Raw genomic sequence first — 22,954 nt, 5'->3', positions numbered from 1 at the left:
GGATTTACATAAAGGTCAATTATACCTTGTCTCTTAATAGCCAGCATAAGATTACTGTGGATCAGGCTGGAATACATTGGATGAATACACACATTATATAACAAGTTCAATTCTGCTTTTATATGCCAATATCTTTGGTTTCCTGATATTCATTAAGATACACACATCTGTACACGGCTCCTGAATACACTTTTCCTGAAGACAACACCAGCCTGAATTTTTACAAGTAAATTAAAATACCTGGAGTCCATTTCACTAAACTTTTAACCCTTCGTAACTCAAGTAACCAAGTAGATGTAACGTTACGAAGGGTCCCTGTAGTAAATTCCTATTACTTACGAGGGGTGCCATTCGTAAGTTTAGTAAAATGGAACTTATGACTCATCATAAGTTGCGTACGATTTCGACACTTACGAAGCTTTGTAAAGTTTAGTGAAATGGACCCCTGTTATATTGGTAACATGTACATTCTGGCCTAATAAGGTTATCTACTGATCAAAATTCCAGGTTTAGTAAGCTAAAGTAAGTTATTCTTTGGATTGGAAAGGAATACCATCATTGCCTAAAAAACTGTCTGACACCTGGGAAGTCATAATAATATTCCACTTAAAATCCAAACTCCCCCTGTAGAAGACTTTTGAAATATCTTCCACTGGGGAGTACCAATTTCAAATTGACTGAACACATTAAGCAGCTCCATCTGAATTTCATACATCTTGAACAATTCAACCTGAATCTTCCACAGAGGGAGGGTGAGTCTGAAATAGAGTTGCTTAATGTGCTAATTCCAAAGAGAGTGTGGATTTTAAATCAATTAGCCCAATTCATTACCTTAATTGATATAACATTATATGTCTAGAGGTAGAAAGATGTGAAAGAATAGTTGAATCAATGCAATGATACCCTTCCAGTTGAACAGCTTCCCCGAATGATACCAAATGCCATTATTGGTCAAACATACATAGCCTACAAACCTGATGAATTTTGATCCAGTCACTTCAAAATATTCATTAAAGATGCTGCCACAAGACATATTACCCAGAACTGCATCTAATTTACTTATTAAAATTCAGGCCTCTTTTTTTTTTGGATAAAACAATTATTTCAGTGATCATCAACAAGTTGTCAACTGACAAACAAACAAATTAACAAACAAATTGAATACATCATGCCTCTCCTTTCCCCTTGTACTTAGCCTGTATGACATAGAACTCATCAGGTACACTGTTACCGTCTAATGACTTGATGCTATTACGGTCTACTTTGGACGTTTTGACTGCTTCATGTCTTGTTAGAAAATGCTGTAGTGTGTCCCATCCGCCACCGACTCGTACCATTATATGGCGCCCTCTTAACATCTGTTGACAAGAAAATTACAAAAAATATGTACGTTCAAAGATCATGTTACATTCTTCAATCTTCACATATTGCAGAGAGTGAGTTACCTTGCAATGTGCCAACCCAACAGCATTGGGCTATTCCATTTAAAATCTACACTACCCTTACGATTTAACTGAAGTCTTCCACAGAGGAGTGTGAGTTTTGAATGGAATAGACAATTAGGTAACTTCCATTTGAAATTACTCACTTCAGTTGTGGAAGATATAGGTAAAGCCATAATATATAGAAGGGGAGTATGGGTTTCAAAATGATAAACCCAGACTAGTTACATTTGAAAATAATACTCCTCCTGTGGAAGATATTTCCAAAATCTTCCACAGGGGAAGTGTGAATTTGAAGTGGAACAGCCCATTCTCAGCTAGGGCAAAGGCTCATCAGTAATTCCCTTACAATAGACCATTCTTACAACACATCCACAGGACATGCTACTCCAAAAATTAACCTTTTCTGCCTGAAAGTAACCAGTCCACAGTATTTTATGTCTTATGCCCCTTGGGAAGAACAGAAGTCTGAATTTAATCTACAGATCTTGCCAATTAAATTCAGCTTTTATATTTCCAGGTCAATATCACAACAAGTTTTCCATCACTGGAAATTGAACCTGGGACCTCAAGCACCAGAAGCTGAGAATTCCAACTACTGAACCAGTCTCTCCCTTAAACTTTGTTTATCATGTTTTAGTTTTCTGTTATTGTTGGAGGCATGCCCCTTGTGTTTCTGCCAACAGTATCTTGACTGTAAACCCACTCACTTGTACTTCATACACGGCTAAGTCTAAATTTTGTTTGACTTAAATAAGGTGGAAATTACTTGGCTTTTGTTAATGCGCGTGTCAATAAAGTCCCAACTCATGCTCGCATATATTCACGTAAGTGTGCACCAGTCACGCATTACGCAATGCACAACTAGCGTAAGCATTGCGCCCAACTGTGTGCTTGCCATTCTATATCAACTGATACACAGTGTTATGAGTCTTCCTATTTTTTCCGCCTTACATAAGCTGAACAAACTTTAGTAATACTTACTCTAATAAAGACCACTTTGCCTCCTATGTTATATCTTCCTTCTGATATTCTCTGGATTTCTAGTGGGAAGTCAACTGTCTTGGCTAGACTTTGTACCTGAAAATGCAATATAAAGTACAGTAAGGACATTATTTAAAGTTCCGGACTCCTAGATTAATATTTTAACCACTTTCAACAGCTTTTAAGTGTGATCAAGCAAAATTAGTCTGATGTCAACTCAAATCACATTCCACTTTTTATAATTTTAGTAATTTTTTGATTGATTTCACTGAAAACCTCATTCTCACTATCATGGCCTCATCCCAATGGCATAGTTCAATAACCTCAATAAAACAATATTGGTGCAAAATTTGACCTCAGTTGTAGAGTGTGAGTTTTCAAAGGTCATGGAATGAATGTACAAATGTATTGGGGTTAAAGAACTGTGCCCTGATAGATTAGCATGTTGCGGATCCTAGTGTCTATCACCTTTTATTAGAAATTTCTTGAAATAAAGAGATTACGTAAGAAAAGCCTACCCATTTCTCCTCAGAGACCTGCAGACTATAAATTCTGACTTCCAACTCATTTTGCTTGATCACATATGTTGACATTGACTAGATATGAATTGATAAGCAATATCATTTGAAAGATTATAACATTTAAAGAACAATAGATTTCATTCACCAAATGTATATTTACACCCACATCATTATCACTGGTTAGGTGATATGAGTGAGATAAGCTAGAAGCACATCTTCTGTATGATATCAGTCATATCACCACTACAAATCCAACATCATACTCCACTGCATCACAGTACTGATTACCCCAGCATGCACACTTTTACATGGTAGCGATTCAGGAGGGGGCTTCGACATCTGAGCATGAAGATGCACTTCTGGCTTGTAGTGATTTGGGCCCGGGGGGGGTTCTTCCTGGTTGAAGGTATACGGGGATGTGCCACGGTTTTGGGGTACCTTTTCAGCAATTTTGGTATATCGATGGGTGGGTTATCAGCGGAGACCAATGCGCCTAATTGGGCGCATTTTGGGAAAATTGCACTTAAAGCGCCTAATTATGGCAAATTTGGGTGCTTTTTGGGTGCTTTTTCTTGAAAATTGGTATACTGATGGGTAGCAAAAACAGCAAAAAGTAGGTATAGAGAAAGTCAGCATCCGAAAGTCTGCGTGGCACACCCCGCATAAAATTTTTTCAAGAACCCCCGGGATTTGGGGGGGGTGAGGAGGCTCCATCACCAATACATATTTTAGGATGCATAGAGAGCAATGATCAAACAGTTTGGCTACTTCATGTGTGGTGTTGACAGGGAGGCAGAGGTTATGAGTAGAAGTTTATTCCCACTGACCCCCTTACCCCAGTATAGTTTATATCCAACACCACAAAATCCACATTCCATCACCAAGTGCATGCAAATAAAGTAAAAGGAAAACATACTGGCAATGTCACTACAGAGCATGCAAGTTGGTCATAAGGTGGTGTGCTGGTCACGTGAGGTGGTGTGCCAGCAGGCTCGTGAGGTGGTGTGTCGTTCTCATGGGCTATACCAATACAGGTAGTCTGTGATTCAGGACGATGACAGGGTGAATCTGTGAGTTCATGTTCAACAGTTATCAGATCAGAAGTGCAGTTTGTATCCAAGTCTGACTGATCCTTGTGCTGAAAGAGTTACATACATCTAGTTTTTACCTCAATTTAATTTATCTCAATTGTCTTATTAACTTTATACAATTTACTTTGATCATTGAAGATAAAGATTGATCAATGCGCTTGGGCCTGCAACATTAGTCTCTAATGATGGTAGACTGGCAATAACCCGAAAGGGATGAATTCATTCAGAAACACCTAAGTTAGGAAATATAGACTTCATGCTTTAACATTCTTGACTAAGACCTAATTACAAAAAAAAAAGCCAAAACATGTAGCTTTAAGGTTAGAATTAAGGTTTAGGGTAATGGTCGGGGTCTAGGATTAGGGTTAGCTGGATTGGGATCAGCTTTGTAAGTGTTATTTAAAAAGCAAAAGAAAGGTTTAAAGTGCTAGTGTAATTTTGATTGCATTCACATGAATATATTTTTCCCGCTCCACCTTACAGAAAGAAAAAATTCTCATGCACTAAACAAAGTAAAAACAAACAAACAAATCAGTTTTGTTGACATTGTTAAAACTTCATGACTGGGAAAAAAACTGGGTGCTTTATTATCTTGTCTGATGAACAAATGCCTTAGAAATTAGGTGCTGCTATAGGTTTACCATGGACAATGACTATGAATTACTATTCATGGAAAAAGTGGCTTATTTATTTTCTAATCATCAATTTGCCATCATTGTTAGTACTGAACAAAACTAGTTAACAGAACACCTGCTGTAGTCATCCCTCAAAAAATGTATACAATTTATTTTATACAAGGATATTTTTCTTAAAACTGAAAGTTGTGCAAGGTTCTATGTTTGCCATGGATACCAGTACATACAAAGAATTGTTGATATCAATATCAACCCCAACACAGGCATGCAGCTGTGGTCTGTTCTCCAGTCATGCATATCAATATTTTGTTTACTAGCTGGGTCATTCTATCTCCTCTCCTACACACAAACACACAAAATCAGTGAAATAAATCGGTGAAATAAAAAATACCACAGATTTCATCCTGTCAGCTGAAATAGTGAAAAGTCAGTGTTGCCAATGACTTTAATAGCACAGTTAGGCTCTTTACAATCACTTTTATGCACCTTAGAAATTTGTGCTGTAAATTGCTTAAAATTTAACTACTTTTGAAAGTGTCAGGCCATAGTTATGAAAACAGATTATAACGGTGTTTCTCTCCCCCAGTGGGGGTACTCAGTACAAATAATCATACGGGGACGTGCTGCAAACATGGGTGGCATTTTCGGCTTTTTGGTATATCAATGACCCTCTTTTCTAGGCCAATTTTGGTATGCGAATGAATCCTTTTTTCAACATTTTCTCAATTTTTTGAAATTTCACCAACATTTGGCCAAAAATGTTTGACTTTTGGTATATTGATGGGTCCAAATTTCTTGAAAAATGAGTATATTGATGGGTCCAATTTCAAATTCTCAGTGGCACACCCCTACCAAAACCAAACTTGAGTACCCCTCACCCCCCCAGTTTCTCTCCTTTAGATTTTTGAAGGGTTTTCAGCCTTTCAGGGTTGCGGAATTACAATAACAAATGTGTTTAATTCATTGATTGCTCACTTTAAAAAGTCCATTCATATATTAAATAATTAAGGTTTTTGGGTGCCTTTTTAAACTCCTTAAAAATTGGGCTACTTAAGAGGCATTAGCCGCACCCTATAAGGCCAATTTGCTGCACCCTGCTTTTGAAAACGGTTGGCAACACTGGTGAGAATAATCCAGGGTGAACTATCTGGTTGACTGGGCTGTCTTCTCCTAGCTCTGATATGCCAATGTATCATTGTACTGCATTATCAGTCAATTTGATTTACTGACAGTATTTTGTGGATGACAAAGTATTTAATCTGATATTTACTTAGGAGAAGATCTATCACCCACTACTACAGGAAAAACTATCATGTCACTGTTTTCAAAACTCAAGAGCATCAGATTATTTAAAATTCATGATGAAAATGTATAATTTTAGCACATTCTTCTTTAAAAGTCTTTTCTTTTGTGTATGTATTGATGCATAGATATAAACCAAGTCACATTTATATAAATTGATGCTAAATAATACTTCTTCAGCCATAGAGCATGATTGTCAACTCCCTTTCCACACCCCTCCATGCATGCATATTGCACTGTCAACAAATTCAAATTGGTAAACATGCTGTTATTTGAATTTGCTTTTCTTTAAACTACTGTTAAAGGAACTCTACAACAAATATGCCTACAGGATTTGTTTGTTTCTTTTAGTTTTATATTTTTATTTATTTGTTTATTTACATATTTATTTACTTGTAAGCAATAGTATAGGCCTTGACCCCATGGCATTTAACTTGCTTGGCCACTTTTATTGGAATTTTCATGCTACATTTGCTTTTGTTCATTTAACTTCCAATAAGCTATTGTGAAAATTTCAACACATAAACATTCCTTTTGTGTATATATATTTAAGCTTAGAATTGAGAATTTTAAAAACAAAATTAACAAAACGCAAACAATGTATCACATGAAAATTTTCACTTTTCGGTAATTGTAGAATTTTTTAATTCTACAAATAATGTTTTGTATTATAATAAAATAATGTTTTGTATATTATATATTAGCTCAAAACATGTGAACCTAATTTTATTTTCATCCAGATGATAGTAACCAAATCAACCTTTTGTCCTGGATTGTATCCCACACCTGGTGTATCATTTGATTTTTGCACTTTCAAATCAAAAGGATTTTCATACCAGCTGCTTCATGCATAAAATGTATGACAAGATAGCTAGACAAAATCTGTTTCCTTATATTTTCCCATTTAAATACTAACTTTATCTTGATAGCTAACCCCTGAAGCAATATGTGGTGTGATCAAGCAAAAGCAGTCTGAAGTCTGACATATTCAATTTTTAGTTTCTTACAGGATTGTAAACAGCATTTGCAAAGCTACATTTTGCAGAAAACCCCATTGAATTTGGACAATCAGTTCAAAAGATGTGAGTAGTTAAAGAATTTCCAAAACAATAGGAAACGGGGAATACTTCCTTTGTTTGGCTATATCTCAAAACCAATATTTCCGACTTCCGACTGATTTTGCTTGATCACATCACATGCCAATTGTTTAACCATTTCAGGTACGTATCAAATAGTAAAAATCATGCAAAAATGACTTTGTATGCCATATCAAAAGTGTACATTTTTGCTCATATTATGAAAAAAGTTCAGATTATTTTAGCACGAAAAGATTTATATGCTTTTGATATCGTCATAATTGTAACAAAGCAAGGCAATTTTTAGTTCTATAGTTCTTTTATGGTGAAAATTTATAAGCAATTTCTGATGATCAATTTTTTGACTGATTATTGCAAAAGCATTAAATGCCATGTAATATGCATCTTGTTGATATAGCCAAATGAACTTGGACTTCAATTCTGTTGACCCTGAACTGAAGTTACCTTGCAGCAGTTTCATTTGAAGCTTTATGCAAGAACCATGACTTGAATAGCAAGTTGAATAGCATAGCTTGAATAGCAAGTGTATACTGAAACTAATTGGTTGCCCTTTCTGAGGCATACATGTAGTAATTACAAGTAATTACTAATAAGGGCAATTCATTATTTTTCAGATGTTATCTCAGGAAATATCAAAACAGCAATCATTCATTGCATGTTGAGTTTCAGATGAAAATAAAACCTACTGTTCATAATTTTTCAACTACTACTATAAGTAGTACGACTAGTTTTGTAGTGTATAGTTAAAACACCAGGGGCACTCTCGTAGTATGGCAGTGATGGTAGTCTCAGATTTAAAACAATACTATTAGCCAATCAATGATGTCAAGCTATTACACATGTAAAAGTAAAACATTTTAAAGATTCTGCTAGCCAATGACCTGGGGGCCACTCAAGTTTTCTTGACCAGAAATCACAAGAAAATGGTCCTTTTCAGAGTATGAAAAATGTCTGTTTTCTAGAAAAAGGGTTATTTTCAACTTCAAGTATCTTTTAGGGTTTGTTTTGTTTGTTTTGTTTGTTTTATTTCTTCTTTAACCTGGGACACTCAATCAGTTGAAAACACAATTAATCATCTGTTCTTCCTTAAGGCCCAGGGATCAATACAACATTTACATAACATAATTATTTTTAAAAGGTTTTAAAAATACTACATAAATTCAAATACACGATAATATTTCAAACGTCTACTTTTAGGGGTCATTTTAGTGATCCTGCTATCACAAAACATGTTTCCTCTATTCCTTTTCTTAGGGATTTCCTGCATTAGGACCATTACCCAAACATGTATATTAGCAAATTTTGTTTAGGGTATGTTTGAAAATCTCTGGTCGCACATGCATGTGTACACTATGAAACTTGAGTGGTTCCCCCTTGGGTAACTGAAAGAGGCTCTGTCGCTTTTCACCAAAAGACCCCTTTGTGAGGATTATTCACCAAACACTATTTTGCTATTGGTGAGGCTCTTATAATCATACATCAATTTCATACTACAAGTCCCCCTCATTAAACAAACTGCATGGCAATTTACAGACTTAAAATGTGTACAAATATATATTCACATTTTAACTTCATGAAAAGATATTACCTAAGCACTGGAAAAAGCCTATTATATGTATGAATACAGAGCGCTTATTGAATCGGGTAAACTCTACTAGTCTTATTACAAGACTGCCCTACCCCAACCATAAACCCTAACACTCCATACACAAGACTGGACTCAGGTCTAGCAAGTTGTACCCAGTTCCATTTCCCTGGCCTGCATGGCTCATTGGACCATACAGATTTCAAGTAGGATACAAGTTACACAAACCCTGAAGTACAGTGACACTGACAAAATTCCTCGCAAAAATATTTATTACATATTGCCAGGAAGATTTATAATTTCAAAATATTTACAATTTAACTTTTAGGATTTTTAATGTTAAATGTACAATTCCAAATAAATGATATTGAAGTGGCTGCGGTGCATTACACAACAGCAGCAAACAGTTCTTGAATTATTCTTTTTACTTTGGGGCATACTTTTGCACTCCATTTTGAAGTTGTGGTGCATTTCATTGACGCAGAGCAATTTGAAGTGCAGTTTCAGACAATCAACACATAAACTCAGTACAATGTGGTATCACACACAATTTTGCACCACACTTTTAAAATTGTATCGTAACAGACAAATTTTAGGGTGCAAATTGCACTGCGATAGTGCATATTTTTGAACACTGGCAGCAAATCACACAGGCAAACTTAATCAAATGCATGGGGAGGGGGTTCTTAGGGGAAAGGCGGATTGGGGTTTTGGCTGAGAAGGTTAGTATTTATAGGCCTTATAGCAATAAAGCTTCCAACTATCTCCCTATCTCTAATGTTCACTAATCACTATCTTTAAGGTTGGCTATCTCTAAGGTTTTCTATCTCTAATTTAAAAAAGCTTATATATCTAAGGGTCGATATCACTAATCTAGAGTAAGGTCTTCAGTACTAAGGATTGATATACCGAAAACGTTCGCCTAATGGTGCTATGGGCTCCATTGACATGAATGGAATTTTAGACACAAACTAAAGTGCCCTCCCATAAAAATCCCACCGGCACCAGCAAATAAGGGCATGTACCCTTATTAATTCTTGTTGAGATTTTTAGAGGAGGGAGCTCTCTTTCTGTACATGCAATTTACAGGCATGGGACTACGCATTTATGAAAAAGTCTGGAAAAGCTGGAAAAGCGGACAAAAACACCTGAAAATAGGCTGAAAATAAATAAAACTGCGGGAATTTTGACATCAAAAAAGACTGGTTCCAGTGTTTCCACTGGAAAATCCCATGCCTGAATTTACCCTAAGGCAAAGGAGCCCAGGTGCGCCATTAGGCGAACATTTACGGTAGTACTGTATAATTGGTTACTTTCACATATATATTTTGGTGATTTCAACACAGAAGATATTTTTGAGAAAATAAAACTATCACAAAATTGCCACTTATACAGTAAGGTTATTCTTGGTTGATTTTTGTCTTCTTTAGAAGCTATCTTTTTTTAACAATCCTCATGATCCCAGAACCTACCTCTTCATCCAGGATACTCCTCTTGATCTTCTTGGACGGTGTTACCGATGACTTTGGACGGGGATTCTTCTGTTCTTTCTCTATCTCCTTCTCCAGTTTAACGAGACCAGGAGGCTCAATACCATAACGACCTGCTATTCTGGCTAACTCATAGATGCACACTAATACATTCTTGGGGTCTTTCTTTAAAACTGTACAATGAGAGACAAAAAAATTCTATTAGATGACAGAAAAAAACCAGCATGTTCAATGGTTGGACACTGGACACAGGGGCGGATCCAGGAATTTTCAAGGGTATAGCCCAAATTTGTTTGGCGGCTCGGTGCCCACACAAAGTCAGGCGCCGCTCTGCAAAAATTAGGGGGGCACAACGCCACTCTGCAAAAAATTAGGGGCACCCCCCAATCTGCCCCTGCATGCACCCCCAATCTGCCCCTGCATGGTTTTAATTTTTTTAATTCGTAAATATCTGACATGACCTTAAAAAATCACTAGCCATGCTTTGCTTAGTCTGTGCTACAGACCGTGTACCTATATTACCCATAGGGAGATAATTAAACTACTGGGAACTACACTCTTGGAAACCATAGTCTCTCTGCTCACTGCTCGTTTGTGGCGGGACGAAATTTTGATAGATCTTTTAAATTGTAGCTCTGTGACTGTTTATTTTATGGATTCTTCATGTTCTTAATATAAACAAGTAAGTTACAGACTACATTAACACGCAAAAAAAATAGTCCAAAGAATCAACATGTTGCCACGGTAACACAAATTCATCGATGTGGCGGGACGGAATGATAAACTTCATGTATTTGTGAACACAGTACATCTGTTGAATTTTTATCAAAAGTACTGGGATAAAACATTTGTTTCTAACATTGGTAATTAACTTCAACTATCCTTCTTTTTGTTATGAAAGGAATTATAAAATTCACCCCCTCTTTATAGCACGCTCATTAATTTTTTAAATCATGTCATTGTGGCGGGGACGGAATGTGGCGGGACGGAATTTTGTCCACCATGTCAAAATCAAGAAAAAAAGCAATTGATTCACTTTAAAACTGACAAAATTATCTTTTCTTTCACTTCCAATGAAAAATTATTGCAAAATATAAACTGAGAAAGAAAATTTTCATCCCTTCCTGAACTTAAAAAAATCATCTCAAAATGTGGCAGGGCCATGTTTTACACCACAGACCCTGAAAATAGCCTTATTGCTGGCATCCTACCACAAAAGGCCTGAAAAAGACAAAGTTAAAATGGCTCTGAGTCTAGCAAAGTTGATGAATTCAATTTTTGTGTACTCAGGAATGTTTATTACCATAATAGTTGATATTTTGGAAAGTTTTGACTAAAATTTTTTTTTTCGTCCCTTCCGGAAACGTAAAAAAATCACCTAAAAATGTGGCGGGACGGAATTTTACACATATTTTAATTTATTTCTTTATTTTTGCAAAGTCCACTGACATTTTTTTTAGTGCTGAAATTGTCTATACAGAAGACCTTTATAATACCATAAACAAAAAAATCCTATCTTTTTAAAAAAAATATGTAGTAACATCAAATTTAACAATTCCGTCCCGCCACACCGAGAGGGCGCTACATGTGTATTTAATTGCTTGCAGTCCGAAATTGACGGGCAAATTTTACTTTTTTTTGCTGATTCATAATCTTTGGTTAATAGTCTATCAAACCAGAGGAGAAATTCACTCCTGTGACAATTTCTAAATTTTAGGTTGAGTGATGACCATTTTTGGCTCTGGCCCTACACTCTTGGAAACCATAGTCTCTCTGCTCACTGCTCGCTATTTGTGGGGCATCACCATTTGCGACTCGTAGCCCGCGTCCCCCTCAATTGGAGTTCAGTCTTTGACAAAGACTATACTTTGCTAGTCCTTAAATTTATATGGGTCAGTCCTTCCTGATGTTTTTATGCTTACACAGAAATACTGTATGTCAAGTTTGTAAACCTATTAATAATAATGTAATAATTTCCTTATGTAACTGTTTCCTACTCAACCTTCCTGAATACCTTTAATTGCTTCCTGTTTCAATCAAACAAAATTAATTTCAGAATGTGAAACAAAAATTGTCACAAATCACTGTTCAAATTCTGATTTGCTTCGTACTAAATTTGTAGCATACATGATATAAATCCTGAAGGTCGGAGGGAAATCTCAAGCTGTCATCAGGTTTAAGGAAATTTTTAAGCAAATACTGAAAGATTTCCATCCTTCCAAGGAGCTTGTGGTTGATTTGATCCATCAAATTTGGGCTATTCTAATTGAAATCCATACACCCCAATGGAAGACATGACCTTAATTACCTGCACATGGAGTGTGAATTTGAAATTAACTTGAATGCACCCCCTGTTTGGGAGATTAAGGTCATATCTTCTATAGATAGGTGTATAGCCAAAGTTTATTATAATATCAGTTCCATGATAAGACCTACTTTCATAAATCAGAACTGGAGATCCCTACCTAGCCCAGCACATGCAAATCCAAAAGAAAGCCCGTAAGTTTAGGAGGAGGTGGGGTGAATTCATACACTTCAATTTCAAATAAAAAAACAAAAACAAAACAAAAACAAAACTGAAAATCATTTATTTTTTATTAGTACATGTTTCAGATTGAATTCTCTATGTTCATATCTTGTAGGATTTTTACACTTATAGAATGTTCAATGATGTATAATATCAATAAATAAAAATGTCAGGCAGCCCACTCAAATTGAAAGGGCAGCCAATCCATGGGAATTTGACAAAAATTGAAAAGGGCATCAAGGCAATTACATGCTTTTCAATTGCTTGAAAGCAGAAAAAAATTTAGGGCACCAAGGCAACACTATATAGGGCATCAAAGGCAATTGCATTTCGGGCTCTTCAAATCATATGCAGAATTAGCCCACATGTAGTGTCAAAACTTCATTCAGGGATTATAATATGTACAGCTTTATTCCAAAAGCTCTATAATCCCTCAGAAAGTTGTGGCACTAGAATTACATGAGGATCTACTCTATTTTGCCTTAAATTTAATACACAGGGGACCCGGGGGTGCCAGTTGAACCGTCAATGAAGTCATCACCGACCAAAATTTAGCGGTAAAAGGGTATCTTTTAAAGCACTGGGCACGTCCAGAGCGAGACGCGAAAAGTGTCTCAATTTTGGTGTTTTCTGGAAAAAAGGGTACCTTTTTACAATAGATATGTCGGCGTTTTGGGTTCATGAAAATCAAAGTCCAGCATTTGACGTCAGCCGCTGTTTTCGTTCCTGATTGTAAACAACTTCTTACTTCCGGGTCTGTAAGTGTAATATATTAGTCTTGTGCCCGGTCTTGTACCATGATTAAAACTCGGTGATGTTTGTGCATGCTGCCGAAGCGGGCTGCGAGAGACGGGCGAGAGACTACGAATTTTGTACAAGGTACAGATACTGTGTAATCGGAATGGATTACGGCATACGTTTGACTGCTGAACCAACAGGAACCATGCCTTTTGGAAATCGTGAAGTGACATTTGCCATCGCTGTTTGTCACCCGCAAAACCGGTTAAACGGGGAAAAAAGTGCTTTATATTTCAGATTTCAGAGCTTAGCGCGGATCATGGATTCGCCGGATTCAGCACTGAAATCAAAGGTAAATAGCTACGCTTATTAAGAAAATGCAATCACGTTTTTCATCGCTTTTGCTGATGTTTCTTGCTTTCTACTCCCGGTTTCTACTTCCGATTGTGTGCATGGGTTGTGTACCATTCAAAAACACACCAGTCCAGAGGGTGCAAAATTCGCACACACATGACCAATTGATAAGCTTAAAGTTGGTAAGCTTCACTGCTTAGACGATGCATTTCTCACACCAACTAAGTCATGACATGGTGAAATAAATATTACATTTTACATGAATCTGTATTAATTTATTGGATAATTTATGACCTTAGAAAGTGCAGACAGAATAGGAAATAAAACTTTTCCACTACAAATAACCTGTTGGTGTATGATCTTCCCAGGATGTACTTGTACTAATTGGATACCAATGAAATGATTGCAGCTTGTTTGTTGTGTATGACCACAATTTTGTGTTAAGGATGATATTCCAGGCTATTTCATATTATAACAGAAATTGTATGTAAAGGGATTGGAAATACACTAGGTAAATATTGCTTTCTACCTTCGTCAGTGAAAAGGGTCATTGGGACATGTAAGGTCAGTGATATGGGTACCTTTGTTTGCACCATGGCTGTGGTCAGTGATTTGGGTATCCTTTTTTCATAGCAGGTCAGTGGTAAGGGTTACCTTTCAGCCCTTGGGCATGTCAGTGTTTTGGGTGAAAAATAAAAGTGTCTGGTCAGTGATGACAACATGCAATGGTATATGAGTGGCACCCCCGGGACAGGGGAAGTTAAATGCAGCAGTTTGTATCATAAAGAGTTATTTAGTCCTCTTGTTCCACTTGAGTGAGTTGGTATCAATACACACACATTTACCATTATTTTATGAAGGCTAGTTTGCTGCAGCTGCAAGCAAACTACAATATTTTATTTGAGCAATGAAATAAAGGCAGCTCATAGCTCACTGCAATAGTATGATTTTTGTTTGCAAAATGGTCTGTATTGTGTCAAAACATCCATTTTATAAATTTATATAATTTCCATGATGCATGGAAGTAATGTTTCAAAGGTATTGCCATCTATAAAAATTAAATTTTTTGGTCAAAACTACACAAAAATCACCAATATAATGGCATTTTCACCCTTAAATGAAATGTATTGGGCCAAATGATGTATTCTGCACACCAAATATGATGTTTCTATGTATATAAAATTTGAAAGAGATATAGCTAAAATATGACCATTTTGGGTAAAAAATGACAAAAATTCTTTTAAAAGTAGCATGACTGTTGCCATGGAAATGGAATTGAACATGCAGGTGATAACATGGCAGGAAAGATACTCCAGATCTTTCTGAACATTTTGATATATGATTTGAAACACGTGTCAAATGAAACGAAAATTTCTTGGGGTTAGCCCCTCTACTGGCAGGTATTTAACCAGTAAGAGATTTCACTTTATAATGTTTTCTATATAAATAAAAGGAAGATTGCCCATCTTGTGCGCAAGTGTTCTCCGAATTGCCTTGACTTTCGACTTTGATTTAGTGGTTTATTGATCGGGTACATATTGCCATTATTTCATCGGACATTCGTTTTTGCACAAATTGATGGAAACTAAGAGAATAACATAAAAAATTGCTGTGTTGCTATGCAAAATCGCATACAGTGGCATTGTGGGTAATAAGGACAGTGTGAATCGCGTAGTATAAATATTTACGCAGAGCAACATTGCCCCGTTTTCTGCCAACTGCGAGGTGGCCAAGAAATGATTCAGGCTATCTAGATGCGCAACAACGCATAATTTATTAATGATCTTACGAGCTTTTCGCCCCTACGCAGAGCTACAAGCCCCATTTTCCGCCATTGCATCGAGGTTGGCAGCCAAGAGATTAAGGCTACGACGCGTGAATCAGGAGACCCGAGGTGGAGGCAGTCAGTGTACAATTTCATTATTTATTCTAGGCCTATGAAACGTCGTTTAGTTTTACAGCCAAATTCATACGGAGATTGAGGAATATATACGGAAATGCATTTGGTTGAAAACGGTCAAGAAATATGGTTAAAACCAGGTGTGTTTTTTTCCCGGGCTTTTTTATTGTCGAAACTCAGTGGTAGCACGTACCGTAACTGGCAGTGCGTTGGCATTAGCGCGTTGGCGTACAAGGGATGTGACGCGCACGCACGCAACTTTCCGTGCCAGAGAAAAATAATTCATGAAAAAAGGAAGCTAAAATAATGAAAACATAATTAAATGCAAATGGGAAATCACACGCTAAGCAGGAAATATGAAAACTGGGAACAAAATATGTAGAAAAAAAGCCAAAGCTAAAAGGACAAACGTAAGAAAGGGTAGATTTATGAAATAATAAATAATAATAAATAACATCAATAAATAAATAACATGGAAACGGAAAATAACAGCATATATTTATTGGAACAATAAGGTTACAGTAACTAAATGAAACGGGAGCAAAATAAAGAAGGAAAGAAAGAAACTAATCAGCAAACGTAAGAAAAAAAAAGCTAAAATTAGATTAAAATTAATCAGGAAACATAAGAAAAAAGAAGCTAAAATAATGAGAACAGAATTAAATAAATAACATGGAAACGGGAAATCACAAGCTAATCAGCATAAAAAAAGAAGCTAAAAGGGAAACGTAAGAAAGGACAGATTTGGAACATAATGGGAATGCGGTTAGGCCTAAATAAATAAATAACATGGAAACGGAAAATCACAAACTAAATAGCAATTTTTTAAATGGGAACAAACTAGGCCCATGTAGAAGAAACTGATAAGAAAGAAAGAAGCTAAATGCAACTGCCAGAAGGGACAGGTTTAGAAAATAATCAATAATTCTACTTTTCAGTAATTCCTCCTGTTTTAGTGATCGCTCCCATTTACTCATCTAGCGGGGACCCGCGCGAAGCGCGGGTATCCCGCTAGTTTAAAAAAAAGCAAGAAAAAGAAAAGCTAATCAACCGACCGACCTTTTTAAGCTGATTAAAAGTTCTATCATTCAAAGATCTGAAAATAAAATGATAAGACTTACCTAATCCTTCTGTTTCAAATAGACATGTGTCTTCTAAGCCTATAGTGCGACACCATTGTAGGAAGTTAGCTACATTATCTCTGGCAAAGAAAGACTCTGCTGATGCATTCTCTTTACATCGGATCTTTCTCTGAGGAAGTTCCTGCAATGACAAACAAATAAATTGATTGAATGGATGGATTGAATGGATGGATGTAGAAAGAAGAAGAAGCAAGTAAGCAAGCAAGCAAGCCCAAAGACGAGCAAGAAAATGAAAGAAAGCTAGGAAGAAAGACAACAAGCAAAAGACAAAAGATAGAATGAATGAATAAATGAACAAAAGAAAGACATGGACTCATGGAAACAAATTTATTTCAGTTGAGTTTTTCCTATTGACTTTTTTTTTGTTTTTTTTGCATGTCATAGCAAATTACATTTTCAGTGACAAAATGGGGTTTATAGGCGAATAGACCTTTCTCAAGTAGGGTCGGTCAGTTTATTTGTTTTTTTTAAAAATAACTTTTCAAAGCAGGTTCAAGTTAAACATTTTAATTACTGTTGCTTCTATTGACCAACCAGGGACACATTGAATTAGTATGCATTGCTAGCTGTTAAATAGAAGCATAGTAATTAAAATGTATAACTTACCCAGCTTGGACAAAAACTTTCTCCGCTTTCCAACATTGAATAGCAATAATAGTTTAGGGTAGACCTAACTTCTTAATTTTTTAAAATATTGGATCAGATCGGATATCTGCCGATATGTAGGAAAATCATCGGATATCGGATCGGTAGACAAAAGTCATTTCACTTCAGCTCTACTTCAAAAGGCACCAAACTAAGAGGGCGGTCAAAAAGTTTGTAGAACAAGGTGTGCTACTTTGTCACACAGTATTGAATTTGGTCTCATTTGAAAGCTTGTTCCTTCAAAACATTAACGCCAAAATATTAGATTTTTGCATCATTGTTTATGGACAGGACACTCTTCAGAGGAAGCCTACCTCCTTGAATTCACAGGTATGCAGTGACTATGTTCAAGAGTGAGATAGAAAGAATTTAGCTAGTTGTCTTCCGGGGTACTCAAGTTTGGTTTTGGTAGGGACGTGCCGCTGAGATTTTGGAAGTGGACCCATATACCAATTTTTTTTTTTTTTTGGACCCATTTATATACCAAAAGTCAAAATTTTCGGCCAAATTTAACCAAAATTGTCATAGTTTTTACACATTTTCCCAAAATTTTGGGAAATTTTGGCTAGATTATGGAAAAATTGGGCTGTTTTCCGAAAAAATTGAGAAAATGTTGAAAAAAGGACCCATTCATATACCAAAATAGGCTTTGAAAAAGGGGTCATTGATATACCAGAAGGCTGAAAATGCTACCATGTTTTCGGCACGTCCCCATATGGTCATTTGTACTGAGTACCCCCCCGGGGTTGTCTTTCAAGTACTTTGTTTTATGAACTTATTATACAGCCAAAAAAAAAATCAGCAAAATGAAAATCTGTGAGTCACTTGGGTCAGGTAGACTAGAACAGGTTATTCTAGATCTGAGAATAATAAAATTATATAAGGCCCTTCACAATTAATTCTTAGTTTCCTGTTTCATGGTTGAACACCAGGGATGAGGCGACTTTTAATTATTAATTATTAATTATCTTTTATTTTCTTTAAAAAATAAGTGGTCGCAACCTACATCAAGCCATTTTGACAAGGAGCATGCATTTAATTATTTTACTTCTATGTTTGATTTTATACATAAGTAATGGTACAATTAAGTTCTATGTTTATTCATCATTATAGATGATATGATCAAAGTCAGAAAGTAGCAAATGGTAGTCATTAAAAGTTATTTTTAAAGAGAAAATCCAAAATATAAATAAAATAATTAAATATTTTGCAATTCTCTACTTTGGACGCGGGCGGTAAACAGGAAACTAAGAATCAATTGTAATTGGCCTAAAGGTGCTTATCTGGAATACTATCTCAGTCAGTATCCACAAAATAGACTATTCTAGTTGAAATCCATACACCCCCTGTGGATGATATGACCTTAATCTTCCACACAGGAGCTGTATAGATTTCAATGGAATCGAACATTCAGATAACACCAAATTCACTGGAAGATTAAGGCCCGGGGATTAAGGCCATGTCTTCCATAGTGGGTGTATGGATTTCAACCAGAATAGCCAAATACATCCTGCCTTGCAATACTGTAAAAGTGCAAATTTTCGTGGTACATTAATTTTCACGCTTTTCAAGTGCAACACAGCTAGGACCACGAAAATAAAAACACGAATATGTTCTTTTAATGTATAGGTCTATGTAAGAAAACTCAAAATCGCGAAATTAAAAACGAGCAATGTAGTTCAAAAATCGGCAAAGCGCGAATTACTACTTTTACAGTACCATTCATGTGGTAGTACAAGGCCCGGGGGGGGCACTCACATGTTAAGGTGGTACGGGTATGTGCGGCGCTCAAGGGTCCCTTTTTCAGGCTCTCCGGCAGTTCCTTAAGCCCCACATTTGGATCTGCTCCAGTTCTTTGAGCCTCAAACTCTGCCAATTGTAGCTCTTTAAGCTCAAATTTGGAAATAATTTAGAAATTTTAGCTCAACAGCCTATAATTTGGCCCTAATTTCAGTTCTTCAAGCTCCTATTTTGCCCGAAAATCAGTTCTTAGTTCCCAAAGTTCGGCGCTCCGCGCCGCACACCCCTACCAAAATTTAAGTTGAGTGCCCCCCCGGGGTACAAGGATTACATGGATCTGAAACTGATGGAATTAAATTCATCCATGGCAAACCAAGCCTTACAATACATGACCTTGCATAGATCATCAAAATCATCAAAATTCTAGTATTAGATTTAATATTTGTCTAGACAAAACAGCGATAAAATTCTGGTAAAAATGACAAATTTAATTCAAGAAATTTATCTGGGTGTAGTATTTGTGCTATGTTTCTCTCTCAATAGTAATGATTAGAATATTACGGTACTTGAACTTTTTCAATGAAATGCAAAATAATGTGGTACCTAATTCCCTGCAAACTTATGAAACATTTAAAAAATGGGTCTATATTTTTGGTTTTGGTAAAAACAAAAATACCAAAATACACTACAACAACATTTTTAAAAATTTGTCAAAATTTTATTGTTAAATATTTTTTGCAAACATTTTTTGCAAACATTTTTTGCCAAATATTTTTCAATACTTTTAACCTTATGTTAGAGTATTTTGTGGTAAGTTTAAAGGTATGAAAATATTTTACACCCTTTATATAAAACATAACATAAAATATTTTATGGCAACCTTTTCTAACCTTTTGCGAACAATGTTGAAAAGTTAAGACCCCTCACTGGAAACGACTTACTTAATTCTTCAAAGCACTAAATACAGTAATTTTTCATGTATAAAATACAGATGAGTTGAACAAAAAAGGTTTAGGAAAAAAGAAAAAGGTTTGTCTCAGATAATGCAATTTACATGTACTTTGTTGAAGTGGGCAGATATTTGAAGACACTTACCGTGACAGCTGTGCCAGCTCTTTGGCACTCCACCGCTTTGTCTTGTATAAGTTGAGCTAATTTGCATGCTAACACACCATTGGCTAGGGAATCTATGAATTTTTCGGCAGGAATTTTGACATCTGCAAATTAAGTATGAATGATTACAATTAGTTGGCATTTTTTTGAAATTTTATATCTTTAAAAAATCCACTGTCCCAGCAAACACAAAAGTATTTTGAAAACATTTTAAAAATGTTTATAAAAAAACAACAACATTTTAAGAACAATGTTAAACCATAGACTTCCTTTCTAGGGTCTATGGTTAAACAAGGCGGTTCTCGAACCACGAGTCTCACCTGCTTTCCCGACAGCTTGCTTTTGTAATTGCCTGCTTATGCGATGAACCTTGTAATGGAAGTGTTATTGGCAATATGGAAAAAAGTGAATGTTAATTATAATTATTTGGAATTCCTGCATCAAGTGCCCATACAACAGTTTTTACTAATTTGATCTCAGATGACCTCTGGTGACCCTGAAATGACCTTCTAAAAATTTGGCTTTAGATGTTGATTGTACCCACCAAGTTTCATGGCCATACAACAGTTTTTACTAATTTGACCTCAGATGACCTCTGGTGACCTTAAAATGACCTTCAAAAAAATTGGCTTTAAAATGTTGACTGTACCCTCCCAAGTTTCATGCCCATACGAGTTTTTACTAATTTGACCTCAGATGACCCCTGGTGACCTTGAAATGACCTTCCAAAAATTTGGCTTTAAATCTTGACTGCACCCACCAAGTTTCATGGCCATACGACAGTTTTTACTAATTTGACCTCAGATGACCCCTAGATGAGCTCAGTGACCTTGACCCACTAACCAATATAAACCGGTTCTGTCACGGGTCAAGATGCACCCACCCACCAAGTTTGAGGAACGTGCGACTCCTAATCTCCGAGAAAATAGGCGGAAGGCAAACTTCAACCAAAACTTTAACCAAATTTGTCACATACATTGTACACACACCCCCCCCCACATACGGAAAAGTGATTATATAGTCTCCTGCCTTATCAGGCGAGACAAAAATGTTGAGGGGTGGCCAAGTCTAAGGGCCAACGGAGGCCATTTAGAGCCTCTGTGAATTTCAAGGTCTGTCTAAATGAGTAAAATCATCTCCAGATAATAATGTGTTATGTGGCCCAATTCCGGAGGGGGCACTCAACTTAAATTTTGGTAGGGGGCACCAAACTTTGGGAACTAAAAACTGATTTTCAGGAAAAACAGAGGCTTGATGAAGTGAAATTGCTAAATTACGGGAGCACGGTGGCCGAGCGCCACGGGCTAGGACTCATAATGTGAAGGTTGCAGGTTTGAGCCCGGCGACGCCATCGTGTTGTGCCCTTGAGTAAGGCACTTTATCTCGATTACTCCTCTCCACCCAGGTGTGAAATGGGGAGCTGTTATGAATACTGTCCATTGAGCGCCGCCCAAAGGTATGAGCATGCCTTGGGCATTGTATGGCAGCTGACATATTCTAATGACGGCGGAATAAATGTAAAGCGCTTTGGTACATGTTCACATGTGAAAGGCGCTGTATAAATACCAACATTTATTTAAATTGGGGCCAAATTATAGGCTGTGGAGCTAAAAAAAAATCCAAATTTCTTTCCAAATTTGAGCTTAGAGCTATGTAATTATCAGAATTTGAGACTCAGCAGATCCAAATCAGGCGGCGGATGACATGATCGAGCCGGCAACTCGTGAAACCGCCCGGCCGTATGGCATTTTCCATATACTCGGTTAGTTTTGTGGGGTTCATTATCGAACCCCAACGGTTTTAGCTTGTATTTATATTATTTATCAACATAGGCCTATTTGTTCAAGTGATATTTCAAGCGTTTTAAAATTTCAAAATAATCCCATTCAATTACACGGTTGACGATGAAAATTAACTGAATTTAGGGACTGCACGTCATACACCACCTGATCCAAATGTGAGTCTTATGAAACTGCCGGAGAGCCTGAAAAGGACTCTTAACCAGTGTTCGAATTTAGGAAAAATAAATGGTTGTCCCACGGACAACCAGATTACAATTTCTGGTTGTCCGTCTAAGTTTTTGGTTGTCCGTAGGCCTACAAATGTGACTTTTGGCTAGATTTATGGTTGTCCGGCGGACAACCGAATCAGTATTTTTGGTTGTCCTGCGACTTTTTTAGTTGTCCCGGGCAACCGGACAACCAAAATTTCGAACGCTGCTCTTAACCGCTGCACATACCTGTACCAGGTACCACCTTATGTGTGAGTGCCCCTGGCCCCAATACCTACCTAAAACTCTACTAATCCAATCTGCTAAGTCTTCTTGCAATGGGTTGAGACTGGCTTCTGCTGACCGTGAGATTTCTTGAGAGAATTCTAGCGATTCATCCCTCACAGCACTACCGATCTTGGCCATATTGTAACCATTTGAAGGTCACCCTGAAACAGAGAAAGTACACTCTAGTTGTAACTTGCTTTTGGCTATTCATCAATTACCATCTTGCTGAGTAGAGTCCAGTAGCTTGTAGTTGAGTCATCAACATCCGAGTCCAAGTCATCAGCTTCCGAGTGAGTCTGAGTCGTCAGCTTTCCGAGTTTGACAGCTTTTTGAGTCCGAGACCCTGTTTCTTTAGTTTGAATCAGTAAAT

The 22,954-nt window shown here is 36.6% G+C and overlaps 1 protein-coding gene across 2 annotated transcripts; it reads right to left on the bottom strand.

Moving 5' to 3' along the window:
* Positions 1–823: 823 nt before the first annotated feature.
* Positions 824–22,742, bottom strand: LOC140166416 (growth arrest-specific protein 2-like). 2 transcript variants are annotated; one of them, XM_072189872.1, is made up of 7 exons: positions 22,596–22,742; positions 20,289–20,410; positions 16,788–16,929; positions 10,130–10,320; positions 3,864–4,085; positions 2,427–2,522; positions 824–1,358 (listed from the first exon to the last, which is right to left on the bottom strand). In XM_072189872.1, the coding sequence occupies exons 1-7, from the start codon at positions 22,720–22,722 to the stop codon at positions 1,167–1,169; spliced, it is 1,092 nt and encodes a 363-aa protein (XP_072045973.1). In that variant the 5' UTR covers positions 22,723–22,742; the 3' UTR covers positions 824–1,166. The 2 variants fall into 2 exon arrangements, with proteins under 2 accessions (XP_072045973.1, XP_072045974.1); XM_072189873.1 differs by lacking the exon at positions 3,864–4,085.
* Positions 22,743–22,954: the final 212 nt, after the last annotated feature.

Source organism: Amphiura filiformis, chromosome 12, assembly GCF_039555335.1.
Source record: "Amphiura filiformis chromosome 12, Afil_fr2py, whole genome shotgun sequence".
NCBI lineage: Eukaryota > Metazoa > Echinodermata > Ophiuroidea > Amphilepidida > Amphiuridae > Amphiura > Amphiura filiformis.
The sequence above is the reverse complement of the archived record's forward strand: the minus strand, read 5'-3'. Positions and strand labels throughout refer to the sequence as shown.